The sequence below is a fragment of the Leopardus geoffroyi genome, chromosome C2 (genome assembly GCF_018350155.1).
Source record: "Leopardus geoffroyi isolate Oge1 chromosome C2, O.geoffroyi_Oge1_pat1.0, whole genome shotgun sequence".
Lineage (NCBI taxonomy): Eukaryota > Metazoa > Chordata > Mammalia > Carnivora > Felidae > Leopardus > Leopardus geoffroyi.
In genome coordinates this window covers 128000717-128017368 of record NC_059333.1, presented here as the reverse complement: position 1 = coordinate 128017368, position 16652 = coordinate 128000717, and the positions used below count along the sequence as shown (strand labels likewise).

The window sequence follows — 16652 nt, the reverse complement described above, 5'->3', positions numbered from 1 at the left end:
TCTGGCTCTTTGCTATTCCCCTGGAAGAGACTGCTCCCAGTTTAGAACCATTGCCTTGGCCTTTCCTTCTCAATTGCTCTTTTCCCAGGTGTTACGTGCCCCCCTCCCCTCCTCCACCCCCATGCTGCTGCATCTACTTCTCAAGCAAGGCCTTGCTGACCCTGTGATTTGGAACAGCAGCCTTCTCCCGGCGAGCCTCCTACACTTGGATATTCTGTGTCCCTTCCCCCCTGCTCCATTTGTTCCTGTTATACTTAATATTTTAACATACCTTGTGATTGATCACATCTGGCCTTTGACCCCCTCCACTAGAAAAGAAACTCCGTGAGGACAGGAGATTATATTTCTCTCACTATGGAATCTCTGGAACCTAGAGTGGTGACTGGCACATGGCAAATGCCCCGTGAACATTTGTTTAATTCGTTCATTAATGGACCTGGGCCGTGATGCTAAGTTAGGAGGAAGAGAAGGCACATTTGATGGTTGAATTGGGATCACAAATTATTTCGGCTTCCTAGATGAGTAGGCCAAATGTTACACCATAAAGGTAAAAGCTTATGTGTAAACCCTTGTAGTCAAACCCACAAGCAAACTATAAACAAAAGTTGAGGCACACACCATGAGAAAACCTAAAGGTTCTGTTTGACAGTAATGGCAAATCAAATGACAGGGACAGGTTTTTGATCCAAAAAAAAAAAAAAAAGGCTAATGGTCACCTTCATTGATGTCTGGTACCCGGATCATGGGAGATAGTAGTTTCACCCTAATCTTTGCTGAGTAAAGAGCAGTGGGAGAATTGGGTTTACCCCTGGGCCATATGCCTACAGAGAGATTTAGATAACATGAGCCCCATTTGGAAAAGAGCCACCTCAGGGGGCAGCGCATCACGGGAGAAACGTTCATAGTATCTGGCCGTTGTTTTCAGCAGGAGAACTCAGGGGAGACCTAACTAGCTTCTTTAGTTACTTGACGAGCCATTCTGTGGAAGAGAGAACATTTTCTGTTACCTTAGTCAGTGGAACTGGGACTGGTGAGAAGACACCGAATTTCAGATAGGGATAGGAAGACATGCACATTGGTGAGAGACACCCAAGGATGAAGCCGCAGCCCCAGAGGCAGTGAGCAGCCAGTCCCTGGGGACGCAGCAGGGCCCAGCAGAGAGTACTTGATAGGGGGATTCAGAATTGCCTTAAATCAGGTCCTCCACAAGGCCGATGCCAAGATGGGATTGGAGGTGCCAGATATTGATGGGCAGGTGGGAGAGGAGGCCAGAGGGGGCTGGCGGAACCATCAGATCACAGTGAAGGAGAGAGGGCAGGAAGGAGGATTAGGTGAGAAAGAACCGTTGGTGAGTCCAGTAGGGAGTCTTTGAGTGAAAGCTGCCCGGCAGAAGAGTCAGGAATGGTTTTTTGGTTTTTTTGTTTTGTTTTGTTTTGTTTTGTTTTGTTTTGTTTTGTTTTGTTTTGAGGCATCCTTGCTGCTCTCAGTCATTGGCTGGAAGCAGCCTCTGATAAATGGGGCCCTGCATGGATGTGGTGGTGGTTTCAGGGTACAGCAGCCAGGGCCAAGAGTCAGCTGTGCTCCCAGGGGGTGGAAGCTCTGAGAGGCACGTTTGCAGGGTCACCCTGAGGTCTGTAGTGGGAACAGTGCAGGGTCCTGGGTGGACTCTCTGATTCTAAGTCCTCCTAACACCACGTCTCACACTGTGCTCTCCGATGGCTCTCCGATGGCTCCCTTGAGTATGGGCATCTTCACAAGTGCTCAGCAGCCCCTCCCCTGGCCTGGGGGCCAGCTCACTGAGAACTCACTGAGAGCCCAGTGAGTGGAGAGCAACCCTATCCCCCACCCCCAGACCGGCAGCCATGCTCTGGAGGGGAATCTGTTAACTTAAAGTGAGGATAGTAAATGTCAGTCCGCCACAGTCCCCCAGAGAAACCCTTGTAAAGTGGAGTTCGCATGAGGAAATGACCTTCATCACTAGAGAAGTGCCAGGACTAAACGGAACAGCCCCTGAGCAGAGCGCAGACTGAAGCCTCATCCATTACCCGCCTCTTCCCCTAGAAAGACAGCCCTCATTTATTATTTCCAGACTGTTTTCATTTTACTTACACCGCGCAAAAAATGTTGAATTGGAAAATAAATAATATTGTTTCCTAACAGAAATTTTGGAATCACTTCACAGATTTTGGAATTATTATCCTGTTTCCAAATGTTTGGTTTGTGTATCATTTCTTCATTTATATTTGTGAGCTCTTTATCGCAAATGTCCTTATCTGGAAGACTCTGACAGAAGTCTGAATGAACTCTGTTGGTAGTCTGTGCTCATGTCTTTTTGAGCACTGCCTCCTCTCTTCCTTTTGAAGTGCACCAAAGTCTTACATGCAGTTTCAGAGCTCTTTCTGAAGAGTTTGCTCTTTCTAGAACATTCCTTTCTATGGCAGTAATTCTGCACTGACCAGTTCTAGTTTCTCATTATCATTCCTTGCCTCCACATTCTCTTCTTTATAGGAGCTCACCCCATTAATGCAAGACTGAGATTCCTTCAAAACCTTCTGCTCAAAAACATCCCATTGTGCCCCCTGTCCCACTGTTCTTCTTGTGCCACTGCCTGAAGCCTAGACTTGCTCTGGTTGTCATACCCTCCCTGGATGGCTCGGCTTCCTCAGCCGAGCTGAAAGCCACACTGCTTTCATGTGATTCAACCAACCATCTCTTTTTGGTCAAGCCTTTCTCCTCCCTGCCCAGGAAACACCGTGTCCATTCCAGCCCTACCCTTACACATGTCCTCCTATCCTAAATTGTCACCTTTTCTCTCCTTTCTCATCCATAATCTACTCACTATGCAAAACCACAGGAAGTTCTGCAGATCAGCTCAGCTGGTAAGAAAGAAAGGGTAGATTCAAACCCAGAGACACTTCTCTCTTCATTTATCTCTGAAAGATGATGCATATCATATACTCAAGGGTCTGTTCATCTGCCCTGTCTCTTCCTCTCTCCACAGCCCCTTCCACTGTTCCCATCATGCACCAGGTCAGTGCCACCATGAGGAGCATCACCTTGTCATGGCCACAGCCGGAGCAGCCCAATGGCATCATCCTGGACTATGAGATCCGGTACTATGAGAAGGTGAGCCAGCTCCGTCCTCACTCTTTCAATACCCAGGGCCAGCTACTGTCCGGGGGATGGTGGCCATCTGAGGACTGGAGGAAATCCTGAGGGAGGGAAAAATCTGCTGATGGAAGCCAGAGGCTCCTTGGGAGAGCTCATCGGGTCTTCGTTGGCAAAAGTCTCCAAAGTCCAGACTCTTCCTGTGTCAACTCAGGAGAGAATCTTCCAGCCTACACCCTGCTGTCTGAACAGTTCAGTGGGCCAGTATGGGCAGAACCAATCCCATTTTTCCCAGTCATATGTTCGCTCTATTAACATAGATGCTACAAAGTTCCAGGTGCCCCCTGAACTTCCCAAAGATTTTGTGGTTTTGTAGAGCCGTGTTCTCTAAAGTTTTTGATCATGTTCTTCCAATATATGTTTGTGTATTTATAGGTCATATGCATGTACTACTGCACTAGTATATTCATAGAGATTGAGGACATGTAAGTGGAAATTTTGAGGGATGAGACAGAAATTAAAAGAAATGTTTGTGCTGCCCACTGACTGCTCTTTAGCAGCTGCTCCTGAGGCCTGCAGCAGGGCACACACTGCCAAGTAGGGAAGTGGTGCCTTGTGGAGTTCGTCCCCTTGGTCTCTGTAGGGGAGGCAGTACCTCCTTCCCACCCTGTTAAACTGCAGCATTTGCAAAATCCCAGGAAAATACTGACCCAGCACATCGTTTGTAAAGACACTCCATTCATTAATTGGTTCAGCAAGTATTGATTAAGTGCCTGCTATTTGGCAAGTACTATTCCAGGGTATATGCATGATCCAAACAAAGATGCCTGCCCTCACAGGGCTCACTTTCCAACAGAAGGAGACAAAAAAGGAACATAATAAATAAGGAGATCATATAGTAGTTAGAAAATGAATGATGCCATGGAAAATAGAGCAGAGCATGGTAAATGGAATCAGGGGGTCAGGTTTAGGGGAGGAACAGGTTACAGAATTACATAGGAGGGTAAAGGGAGGCCTCTTGGAGTAGGTAGCTTCTAAGTAAAGACTTGAAAGAGGTGAGGTTGTTGTGAAGTGGGGGAGAGAGAGACAACCACCTGTGCAAAGGCCCTGAGCCAGGGTCATGACTGGTGATTCTAAGAACAGGAAGAAGACCAGCATGACTAGAGTGGTACGAGCAGTGGGAAAGTAGTAGACAGGTGAGAGAGGTAACCAGGGGAGGTGATCAGGCTGGACCTTAGAACTTTAGCTTAACCACTGAGTGAGATGAGGACTCATATAGCAGGGTTAGAAGCAGAGAAGAGACAAAATCTGACTTACATTTTAAGGGCCCATTCAGCTGTCCCATTAAAAACAGGCCTGCTAGATTACAACCAACTAGAACAAGGATGATGGTGGCTTGATTTGGATGGAAGGAGATGGCTAGTGAAGCAGGGTAGATTCCAGATATATAAACTAAAGGCAGAGCAACGGGATTTCTAACAGTTTGGGCTTCAGATGTGGGAGGGTTTAGGCCTGGCCCGATAGAAGGAGGTAGCCACCATTGACTTAGAAGGGTGCTTGTTGGGGCTCCTGGGTGGCTCAGTCGGTTAAGTGTCCGACTTCAGCTCAGGTCATGATCTCATGGTTTGTGAGTTCGAGCCCCGCATCGGGCTGACAGCTCAGAGCCTGGAGCCTGCTTCCAATTCTGTGTCTCCCTCTCTCTCGGTCCCTCTCCCCCTCATGCTCTGTCTCTTTCTCTCAAAAATAAATAAACATTAAAAAAAAGAAAAAAAAAAGAAGACTGCTTGTTGTGAGAGAGCATATTTGTGGTAAGGGAAGGGACAGAAATTCAGCTCGATGTCTAAAACACTTCTGAGATAGCCAGTAGTCAGGCAGCTAGATGTCCCTGCCTGGAGCTCAGGAGAGAGGCCAGGTTGGAGAAGTCCATCTGGAAGCTGTCAGTATGTAAATGTATGAAAGCCCTGAGCCTGGAAGAACTATCCAGTAGGTCAGTGGAGGGAGGATCAGAGATGGAGACTCACAGCCCTCCAGGACGGAGGCAGTATTGAACAGTGGTACGTGACTGCCTGGGGAAGGAGGGCTCTAGTCTCCAGTGCCCTCCATAACTAACCAGCTGTGCAGCCATGGCCAAATTATTTAACCACTCTGGGTCACAGTTTTCACATTTGTAAAATAGTAGCAGTTTGTGTCCCTGAAAGTGGAGGGCTAGATGGATCACCAATCTAGTCTGTGAGGATGTACACCCTTCCGCCCTTGCGGCCGAACTTGCAAGCGAGGTAAGGATTAGGTAATGTTCTATTCCATTTAGAGAATATTGGGTTTTGTAGACAGTTGATTCAGATAATTCTGTGAATTGGGGGTAATTTAAACCATCTGGATTCATAAGCAACCATTATATCCAATCAGCTTTGAATTGGGAGCCCTTGTTTGCTAGATATTTTTTATCAGTTAATAAAGTAAATGTTGGGTTTCCACAATGTTTTGGACCAATCTGCCTGGACCAGTTGTCCACACAGTCTCATTTCATCATCAAAATTGACCTAAGAGTTTGATAGAGTTATCATGTGTGGCCAGCATATGATGCAATGTCAGAATCACCAGAAAGATTCTAACAGTGCCCCTTCCCACACACACTTGAACTTGAGCCTTATAAGCTCACCTCAGAAAAATAATAGTAATTTCTCCCTAGTCTGCCCCTCTTGGGTGCCAAGAGCTTTATAAGCATTATCTACTTTTCTCCTCACTACCCAGTGTGGTAAATATTAGTATCATTGCTATGGGTAAAGAAGCCAGTGCACAAAGTAGTTCAAAACAAAATAAAACTTACCCAAAGCACACAGCCAGGAAGTGAGCTTGTCACACAAGGCAGTGCTGGAGATCAGCTACGTACATGCGAACCGCCTGCCTTCCGCCTCATCTGCCCTGCCAAAGGCACTCACGCCATCATAGGGGTGGGCTTCGTAACAGGCTCCTGCCTGTGTCCCTTGGCTCCTCATTTTCCAGCCCACACCCAACCTCTTCTGCTACTTTTCCCTTTACGTGAAAGCCTTGTCCTTTGAAATACTGTAATGAACTTCAACTTTTGATGCTATGAAGGAAGCTGAAATTCTCCCGTTTCAGACCATGTCCCTACTTCTCCGTAATTTATACTAATTATTAACAGACACACATGCACAGCAGCCCAATGCCCGAGGCAGCTTCCACACCTCAGTGAAGCATATTATTGTCCTCACTCCAGAGGATAGAATGCTTTCCTTGGAAACACAGAAGATTCTTTGCCAAAGCATTGGTTACCATACGGTATGTTACTACGGAACTCTCCTTCACTTATAAAGTGCTTGACTGTAAGATCTGTTACATTGCCTGGACCATTTCTAATACAAATAAAGAAAAATACATTACCCTGTGAGGGTATTTTGAAATAACCACAGTGGTAATAAATCATCATACACTGAGTATCTATTATGTGCCAGATATTCACAAATATAGTAGCTCTGATCTTGAAAAGAAATAAAAAGAAAGATACTTGAAAGCCAGGTATAACCAATTTATAGGTTATGGAACTAAGTCACAGAAAGGTTAAATGACTTACCCACGACCATAGAGAATCAAAACTATGGACATTTTTGTTATATTTCAATGGTGAAAATTTCCGAGCTCAGTAAGGAACTAGATAGTAATCATGCTGATGGCCGAGGATCTCAAAATTAATGTGGCCTGTGAAATAAAAGATTGTATCTTAATTTTAAATCCAAATTCTTATAAGCAGAATGATCTGCCTACCTGCTCCACGAGGCTGGCGAATCCTGGTCTTTAGAGATGCAAACACAATAAAACTCAGCCCAGTAGATATCCTGGATTCACCCCAAAGAAATAAATCCCCATTCCTCCGTTCTGTGCCACTTTTTCTAAGCCAGGAGTCAGCAGAGTTTTTTCCATAATGGACCAAATAGGAAATATTTTAAGTTTGTGGCCATATAGTCTCTGTCCCAACTACTCAACTTGCCTTTGTAGAAGAAAAACAGCCAGAGGCAATATATCAGAAGGTGGGCATGGTTGAGTTCCAATAAAGCTTTATTTACAAAAACAGGTAGCTAGCCATGGGCCATAGTTTTCCAACCCCTGAAAACCCACCCTGGATCTCCTACTTCACATCGCCCTCTCAATTTATGCTTGGAACACCTTTCAATTTCAGCTCTATAAATAGAATCAATGAGGCTTTCGCCTCCTCCAACAGCTCATTAATAGAGAGCTCAGATGCCATCGAGCTGATGACACTCCCAGAGCCTCTCCATGTTCATCTCCTTCCCATTTTCATATGCTTCCATTTATCATCCTCTCTTGTTTACTGTCTTGTAGCACTTTTCACTCCTGGTGTCAGCGCTTGTAGGCAAACCATGGGAGGGGCATCTACATCTGCTCTCAGCTGTCTTCATGATTAAGCGTTGAGACGCTTTCTTGCTCTTCATAACTGTCTGGGCCAGAATAGACTGGTTTAGGCCTTGGGAATTTCTACCCTTCAAATTTTAGGATCATTTTCTCCTAGAAACTCTTTCAGGCGTTGGCAATATCTTGTGCTCCATCGATTGGTTCAAATAACTGGTCTGAAGTGTGGTGTTTATTCATTCATTTAGCACTGAACCGTTCAGCAGTTTGGTGCCAGCCCTGGGCCACAGGTTGGGGATGGGAGCCATGGTCTCTGCCCTCGATAGCGATGATCTATACCTCTCACATGTTTATAGAATCAATCATGAAGCAAACAAACAAAAAAGCCACGTGCTCTTTGCTCTCACCCATTTGCCTGCAGTTGATTAATGGGTTTGAAGAGAACAAAGATTAATACTCATTTTAATCACGGAACTTCTTGAATGTGTGGGCTATAAAGTGATAAGGGGTTAATGTTTTGTCTTCACAATCCAAATACTAATACGCCAAAAGACAGTTGTCAGTAAAAGAGCTGCCCAGTGGATGTTTCACTTCTTTCAAGCAGTGCCTAATTCCACAGATACCAGTGAAACCAGAAAATCCAGACAGCTACCCAGATTTTGTAGCAATAGGATTTTGTCCTAATTTGCAAGGTGATTAGGTGATTTATATAGGTTTAGGTCTTAGATCTTCAGTGTGTTAGGACAGTAATGACCAACGTTCTAGCTAATATCCCTCCTATAGTAGACAGCCTTCTTTCTGCTGGATCCCTGATTGGTGGTGGGGTGGGGGCATCCTCCTTTTTTTTTTTTTTTTTTTAAATAGATCAAACCGATGGATGGGCAGTTCCTTCCAAGCAGTCCCTCCCAGAGGTCAATGGATATCCCCTCCATGAGGATGAGTGTGTAACCTTTAACCGTCTATTCAAGCTGACCTCCAGCCTGTGGTCTCTTAAAACTACTTCCAAGCATTTGTCACCACCGCATGTGTCACCACAGTCTAGATGGGCCCAGTTGCTTGCAGGCTCCTCATCTCTTTTAGGCCTTGCTTTCACGTGTTCTATTCAGTTCTCACTCTCTGTATTTGTCCATGTGGCTAATTTCTTCCGCCTTTGATGACTCAACTAACGTCACCCTCCCAGTCTCCTTAGCAGCCTGAGTTGGGTGACCCTCTGCTCTTCCCCCCCCCATCCCCCAGTCCCCTAAGCTGCCTTCTGCCAAGTCACTCAGTCAGCACTGCTGTCAGCATCTGGGTATTTTCTGGTCCACCCCACAAGATTTTGCATCCCCAAGGAGAGGGGCCATGCCTTGGTCCCTGAAACCATGTGTAGGTAGTACCCAGCACATGGTAGCATGCCATAAATGTGGCTGCCGGGCCAAATGATTGAGTGAATGCACATCAGGTCACCTCTGCCTTTGCAAAGTAGATGTTTGCATATTTTAAAACAATGGCAATTTTTTTAAATCATTGCACTGTATTCTTTTGTCCTGGCTCAACTCCCCAAACTTCTGTTGCTTGTCTGAGGCTGTGGCTTACACATCTCTTGCCGTCAGCTTTCCCCTCATTTGTTACCATGCCCCTCAAACCATTGTGCCTAGAATTCATCACAGAACCCCAGATCTGCACAGGGACTTGGGAGCTTCCCTCTCAGTGACCTAAGCTCTTCATTTTCACTGATGTCCCCATTTTGCTCTGAGACTGATGGTACAGACAGGGGCAGTCCCAGAGTTGAAACTTTTGTTCCTGTACACTTGGAGATAACCCACAGTCTTCATAATGCACACATGAAAATGATCAGAGGCCAGGCTGGTGTATATGAGGGCGCTGAGGGGAGGGTGTAAAGATGAAAGACAGCAAAGAACAGAGTCCATGGGAAGCCTTCCTGGAAGAGGGGGCTTTAGAGATACAGGCACAAGGAACATGCAGGGTGCAGAGGAGCACTAGAGAGAGGCATTTCAGACCGGGAAAACAGCCCAAGCAAAGGCCCTGGGTCTGGGAGTGTGGCCCCTGAAGGGACAGTGAGGTGGTAGTTTGGGGGTTGTGAGAGACTGGAATTGCTTCATTATGAGGACCCTATAAACCTAGATTTAGGAGTTTTGTTTTTATCTGATTATAACTTTAGGGAAGGTCAGAGATCTTTTTTAATGTTTTGTTTTCATTTTTGAGAGAGAGAGAGACAGAGCGTGAGCAGAGGAGGAGCACATAGAGAGGGGGACACAGAACTTGAACCAGTCTCCAGGCTCCGTGCTGTCAGCACAGAGCCCAATGTGGGACTCAAACTCACTAACTGTAAGATCATGACCTGAGCCTACATCAGATGTTTGACTGAGCCACCCAGGCGTCCTGTTAGAAAAGAAGTTTGGATTTGGTGGAGAGGGAGTGGCAGAAAAGATAGGAGGCTACAAAAGTCTAGGCACAAACCAAATGTTAGTAGCAAAGACAGGAAGTACCCTTGAAGGCACCAACTATGGGTGGGGAGTCAGAAGGCTGAGAAACAGGAGCAAAAATCTGTACACACCAGAGGACACTCATGTGTGGATAACAGAGACTATAGAAGACCAGGCAGAAGGTGCCGGAGAGAGTGGTGGGGGTGGAGGGGTGACCCCTGAAAAGGTGAGAAGGGGCAGAGCCTGCTCTCCAGGGAGAATGGACATGTCCTCCCGATGCTGGTGGAGAGGGAACTAGAAGTTGGGATCCAAACAGACTGACACAGGCCAAAGTGAAGGCAGAAGCAGGTATGGGAGGTGGTTTGGAATGGCCTCAGGCTTTGCAGCAGAGTGGACACTAAGTCACTCAGCTAAGGACTAGGACCTGAGGGAGCTTAAGGGGTGATCTAGAACAGTCATGGTGAGGAGATCCTGAGTGAGGAGAGAAAAGGCAAGTCTTCAATAGAAATGAGACAAAGGGCAGGGACACCTGGGTGCCTCAGTCAATTAAGTGTCGGACTCTTGATTTCAGTTTAGGTCATGATCTCACAGTCGTGATTTCAAGCCCCATTTGGGGCTCTGTGCTGACAGTGCAGAGCCTGCTTGGGATTCTCTCTCTGCCTCTCTCTCTGCCCCTCCCCACTCATGTGTGTGCTCTTTCTCTCTCTCTCAACATAAATAAACCTTAAAAAAAAAGAGGGGGGGAGACAAAGGGCCGATGCTGCCCAGCTTGCTTCTACTGACATCGGAGACGCAACAGGATTTTGCAAAGCTGCATGTGCACTGAACCCTGGATGGGGAAGGACTAGAAAATGACGATGAGCCCCCCAGCCTGGCTCTGAGAGCCTAGCCATTTGCTCAGAGCCTCCTTTTTAGAGCATGGCCACCTCATGACACAGAGCTGATCCTTCATTCCCTTGGTCCAGGCCAGATGTCCCCCATTCAGAGAGAGGGCCTGGGGCCAGTGACAGCTTTTAGCAGATCTGTAGGACCAAGGACTGACAGGGCCTGGGTGCTCCAGGGTGGAGTAGCTGGGGACGCAGACCTCAGGAGGAGACTGCAGACCGTTCTCCTCACTCTCTTTCAGGAGCACAACGAGTTCAACTCCTCCATGGCCAGGAGCCAGACCAACACGGCGCGGATTGACGGCCTACGGCCAGGCATGGTGTATGTGGTGCAAGTGCGTGCCCGCACGGTGGCGGGCTACGGCAAGTTCAGTGGCAAGATGTGCTTCCAGACGCTGACGGACGGTAAGAGGCAGGCCAGTGAAGTGGTACAGGGCCAGCACTTGGGGGAGGGGAAGAGGCCCTGAAAAGCTGCCCTTGCAGCCCAAGTGCCAACCTCTCACTGGATTCCAGTGCGATTCCCTTGGAAGGGTTTGCCCTGGGGGGGTGGGGGCAGGGCATTACTCTTGCATCATTCACAATGCAGGGCATCTTTCTGAAGTCAGGCCTATTTCTCTCCTAACATCGCTTGGGTTTTCCTTCAGTGGGTCTCTGTACCACATGCAGAGAGGTCCTGGCAGGGAGACCCCCACATAGCTCAGGGTTCATGTGCCTCCTGCCTCAGAATCAGGGCCCAGGTGTTGCCATTGTTTCACCCTCACTCCCACTTCACCCCTCTGTTCTGGGGGACTGGGAGCTGAGCTCACAACCTAATTTCACGAGATAAGGTCTCCAGGAAGGACACAGAGGGGCAAATTTGGGGGTATAGCAGTCCCATGCAACCAGTATCTCAGCTTGTTTGAAACAGCTTCACATGTGACTCTAGCCATGTATCTCCAGTGATAATAGACAGACACTATCTTCTAAACCACCCCCAAGGCCAGAAAGCCTGTCACCCAAAATACTTCCACCTTTGGGCTTTGTTAGTTCCCCATTAATGACAGTCTCTCCTGGTCCTCTGAGACCACGCTTTTAAATGGTTATGAAAATCTGATTTCCCTGTAGCCTGAGGAGGCGGCATGGGATATCTGCCTGTGTTCACCCACTCTTTCCCTTAGCCAGCCATTTACTGTGGTATATGCTTTCGTTTTTCTATTCACTGTCTGTCCATTTTATTTATTCATTTGTGAGCTGTTCCCTGATAGTTTTCCAGATATCAGTCTCTTCTCAACCCCCTCAACTGAGAGCCTTTAATTTTTCACTTATTAATTACATTACACACAAAACAGTCTGCCTTTACATAACATTTTATTTTAGGCCAGCACTCTCTGACTAGGCGCGTGATAGGACCTGAGGTTTTATATTGACTCACATTATGATGTTTAACAATTTAACATTTCACCAGAAACATTTAAAATCAGATGATTTCATATGAAAACCATAATGTGCATTTTCTTGTGAAAAGCTGAAAAGAAGCCAGAGCTGATGGGCGTTGTAGGGGGAAGGCTGTACCCCCGAGCTGAGAGGCGGCTGCCCCCATGGGGCGTCTGCCCCTTCCCAGTGATTTGTACCCAGATGCTTTAATGTGAGTTTTCTGGCTCCTGTAGGATTGGAGTTTGCAACTCGTTTTGAGTTCTTTTCAGGTGAATCTTCGCTCATATTTTGAGGATAGTGAGATGGGGTAGAAACTGAGCCAATTTATTCAGGTTAATAATGCTGCCGGTATGAAAAGAATGCAGGCTGTCTCCTGTTCCTTAAGGATTCTGTCCCCTCTTTGCACCTTACTTACCGTCTAGATTTATGGGCACTGTGGCACCAGGAAGTACACAGGATTAAAAACCCAAAACTCAGAATGCTCTGAGCACTGGTCTCTTGGCAATTCTACTAGACAAATCAAGAAGTAACAAATTTCTCCCAAGAAGACTATTCCTTTTACATTTGGCAGTTAAGTTTTATAAACCCAAGAGGGGCTAGATGTAAGAGAGTTTTGGTAAGTGGCCAAATTCAGGAGTATTTATCTTAATGACTGAGGTTTGCACATCGGTAGTAATTATGTTCACTGAGGCTTCGGGCCCCGTCTTCAGCATAAAGGTGAGTTGAATGTTGATCGGTGATAGGTCATTGGAGCCGGAGGACCTATAGGATTCCGCCCAGGGTCAAAGACCACACTTTGGGCAGCATTGACCTCCACATGACAGCAGAGCTACTATGGGCTGCTATTAGCTCTAGTATGCTAACCTTTGGCTTATATGCTTTTTTTTTTTTAACCCATTCATACAGCATGATATCTGCATGTTTATCAAACAGTCCAGGTGATTCTTATGCTCCCCGGTGTTTGAGAATCATCATTCAACTCTGTGAGCAGAGGAAGGCACTTCTAAAGATAAGGATGTTGGTTCTTGAAGCCTCTCACTCTCTAGAAATCAATTTTAAAGACTGAAGGTCACATTGCTTTATGAAGTTTTTAAGTTATAAAGATGTTTTTATGGACTCTTCATTGTGGTTCCTTGAATTTTGTTCTTTTGCCAAAAAAAAATTATTTTTAAAGTTTAATCACTTATTTTGAGAGAGAGAGAGAGAGAGAGAGAGAGAGAGAGAGGCAGGCAGAGAAAGAGGAAGAGAAAGAGAACCCCAAGCAGGCTCCGCACTGTCAGTGCAGAGCCCAGTGTGGGTCTCAAACTCCCGACCTGTGAGATCAAGACCGGAGCTGAAACCGAAAGTCGGGCACTCAACTGACTGAGCCACCCAGGCACACACACCCCATTTTTTTTTTTAAACACACATGTTACAGAAAGCTGTCAGTTGAGACACTATACCTTCAGTCTTTAAAATTGATGTCTATGGAGTGGCTTTGAGAATAACATCCTTATCTTTGGAAGTCTCTTTCTCCACCCACAGAGTTGAACGGTGGTTCCTAAACTTTGGGCAGCATGAGAATCGCCTGGAACATTTGGTAAATATGGAGATATTCTGCTCTTCACTCAAAGGTTCTGATTCAGTAGACCTGAGGAGGGCCCCAGAAAAAGTCATGGTTTATTATTGGGCTCAGGTGATTCTGATGCAGGACATGGTGAATTTCACTTCAAGAGCTATTGTCATTGAGGTTGCCAAGTGAAATACAGGATGGCCAGATAAATTTGAATTTCAGATAAAGAACTGACAATATTTTATTCTAAGTAAGTATCTCCCATTCAACATTTGGGGTATACTTACACTAAAACATTATTCATTGTGTACCTGAAATTCACTTTTAACTGGTCGGCCTGTTTTACTGTATCTGGCAGTATTGTATTTTTGGTCGGCCTGTATTTACTGTATCTGGCAGTATTGGTCGGCCTGTTTTACTGTATCTGGCAGATACAGATATTTACTGTATCTGGCAACCTTAATTGTAATAGAACACATAAAGCTTGATCTCTGTATGCCTCAGTCCTTAATGCCAAGTGAAGGAATAAGCATGATAATAATAATAATAATAATAATAATAATAATAATAGCCAGCTAGGCCAAGTGGTTTCTGTGGATTAAGGAAAAGAGTATTAGGATTTGGGACACCCGTGATAGTGCAGACATTGCAAACTGTGCCTCTCATAATTTGATTGTTGTATTATTATCTTTTTTAGTAGAAAGGAGTCTGAGGGTCAGAGAGACTAAAGACTTTGTCCAGGATCACAGATCTCACCCATGGTAAAGCCAGGGTTTCGGGGAGCTCTGTTCACCTCTGTGACTCAGGGGCTTCCTTTTTGCCCGCGTAATACAGCACGGTTCTAACCTTGGCAGAGGCCTTGATCGTATTCTTCTTGAGTGGGAACTTTGGAGTGCCGGGCCATTTCTCCGGCATTCCTTCATCCTCCACAGCTCCTGGTGTAGCACCTGCTGCCCAGCTGCTGATATTCTTTAAATATCTGCTCAAAGAATCTATACGCTGTGCTGTGTTTCAACACCTGTGTGTTTTCAAAAGTCCTTCAGCAGTGGTTTTTCTTCTTCCCCTTAGACGTATCCTAGCATGACTGACCGTCCTTTGAGATACCTTCCAAATGAGGGGATGTAGATTGGAGTCACCTCTGCTGTGGGGACGCATGTCATCAGCATTTAATTCTGAGCTTCTATCCCTGCTGTTTTGATTTTATTGTTACTGTCATTTGCTTCTAGTTGTTCTTGTTTATTTGTGACTTGAAGATCATTCTTTGTTTTAGTTGGTCTTCTAGCTCTGAAGCATGGAAGCTGTACTCTACATATACATACATATAGACACAGACACACACACACACACACACACACACACACACACACACACATATTTATAATGTCTTTAGTGTCATGCATTGAGTCCCAGCTGTATGCAATGAGCACACAGGAAGAACTCTAATGCCTCTTTTTCACCTAGATGACTACAAGTCTGAGCTGAGGGAGCAGCTGCCACTGATTGCTGGCTCGGCAGCAGCCGGGGTCGTGTTCGTGGTGTCATTGGTGGCCATCTCCATCGTCTGTAGCAGGTAGGTCCTCTACTTCCATCTGCTCCCACTAGCTCACCTCAGACTCGGAAAGCCCCTCTCCACATGCAGGCCCCTCCCAGGCCATGTAGACTGGACGGGGCCTGACCATACACAGCCTTGCTGTCAAGCTCATGGTCATCATTCCATCTCAATCCACAGGCAGCCTAGAATTGTCCAGATTATTTGTTTTCTCTGTGCCTGGGATAAAATCCTCCATAAGAGCTGGGCAAGGCTATGGGTAAACAGCATCCATCTTCAAACCTCATTTTATTCCCCCTCACTGTTGGAGCGACATTTACCAAATTGCATTTGACCCACTGGAGCATCACACCCTGTATGCAACCCATCGTCTGGTTAGAGAGCCAAGGCCCTCGGCAGAGGGCACAAGGCAGGCAGTCAGGAGGAGAGCCAAGGAGGAAAACAGGAACTCCAAGTTCTGCAGAAGGGCAGGCCCTGAGGCCTTGTGCATTTTTAATACTGTTGCTACTGCCTTTGGGGGTTAGCCCAGATTCTGCTCTGGAAAGCACTGTAGTTGGCTTCTCCTGAGCAGTTCCATGGTACAGCCAGCATGTTGATGGGTATCCTGAGAACCTCTGCCCCAGGCTCTGACGGGGACCCAGAAGCAGACCCGGCTTCCAGGAAGCAGGACAGGAGCTAAATGTTAAAGTGAGAGCTGCCCAGTTCCCAGTCCCAGAAGATGCCCTAGTGAGCCCCCCGTCGGGACAGGGGAGCTGGGGGAGACCCCTAGAGCCGAGCAGCAGGGGTGCACTCCAGCTAAAAGAGTTCCTCTTCCTTGCATCTACAGGAAACGGGCTTACAGCAAAGAGGCCGTGTACAGCGATAAGCTGCAGCATTACAGCACCGGCCGAGGTGAGTAGAAAGCACACACCCACTGCCTGGTAGAGCAGGTGAGTGCTTGGAGGAGTGCTCCTTACAGCCAGACTGGCCAGTCCCAATGACAAGTCCCCTTCCAGCCCCCGGTGCCCCAGCAGCGTCCTTTCTCTGCAGGTCCCCAGGGCCACAGGCTGCCTGCCCCATCTGCTCTCTGCCTGTTGTGGGCACTCATTGGATGCTTGGCAGGTAGATTATCTTCCATGTTGATAAGCCCGTATAGGACACAGAATTCGGGGAAAAGATTGGGTTTAGCAAGTCAATGAATCCTGAAATCAGACTCAGTGGGAAAAGATGGAGGGTTCTCTATTAACATCTTCTGCCTTATCTTATCCAATTGAGCGGCTGGGGAATGTGTTAACCAAATTCACAGATAAGCCAGAGAACATGAATATAGGGAATTAAAAAGATAGCAGAGCCCA

The 16652-nt window shown here is 46.6% G+C and overlaps 1 protein-coding gene across 2 annotated transcripts in view; it reads left to right on the top strand.

The window, feature by feature from the left end:
* EPHB1 (EPH receptor B1) overlaps positions 1–16652 on the top strand; it is a 432420-nt gene that overhangs the window by 331333 nt on the left and 84435 nt on the right. For both annotated transcript variants that reach the window (XM_045503564.1, XM_045503565.1), the window contains exons 6-9: positions 3002–3126; positions 11047–11209; positions 15231–15339; positions 16145–16209. In XM_045503564.1, coding sequence (XP_045359520.1) covers positions 3002–3126; positions 11047–11209; positions 15231–15339; positions 16145–16209 — 462 coding nt within the window. The remainder of the gene's footprint in view (positions 1–3001; positions 3127–11046; positions 11210–15230; positions 15340–16144; positions 16210–16652) is intronic.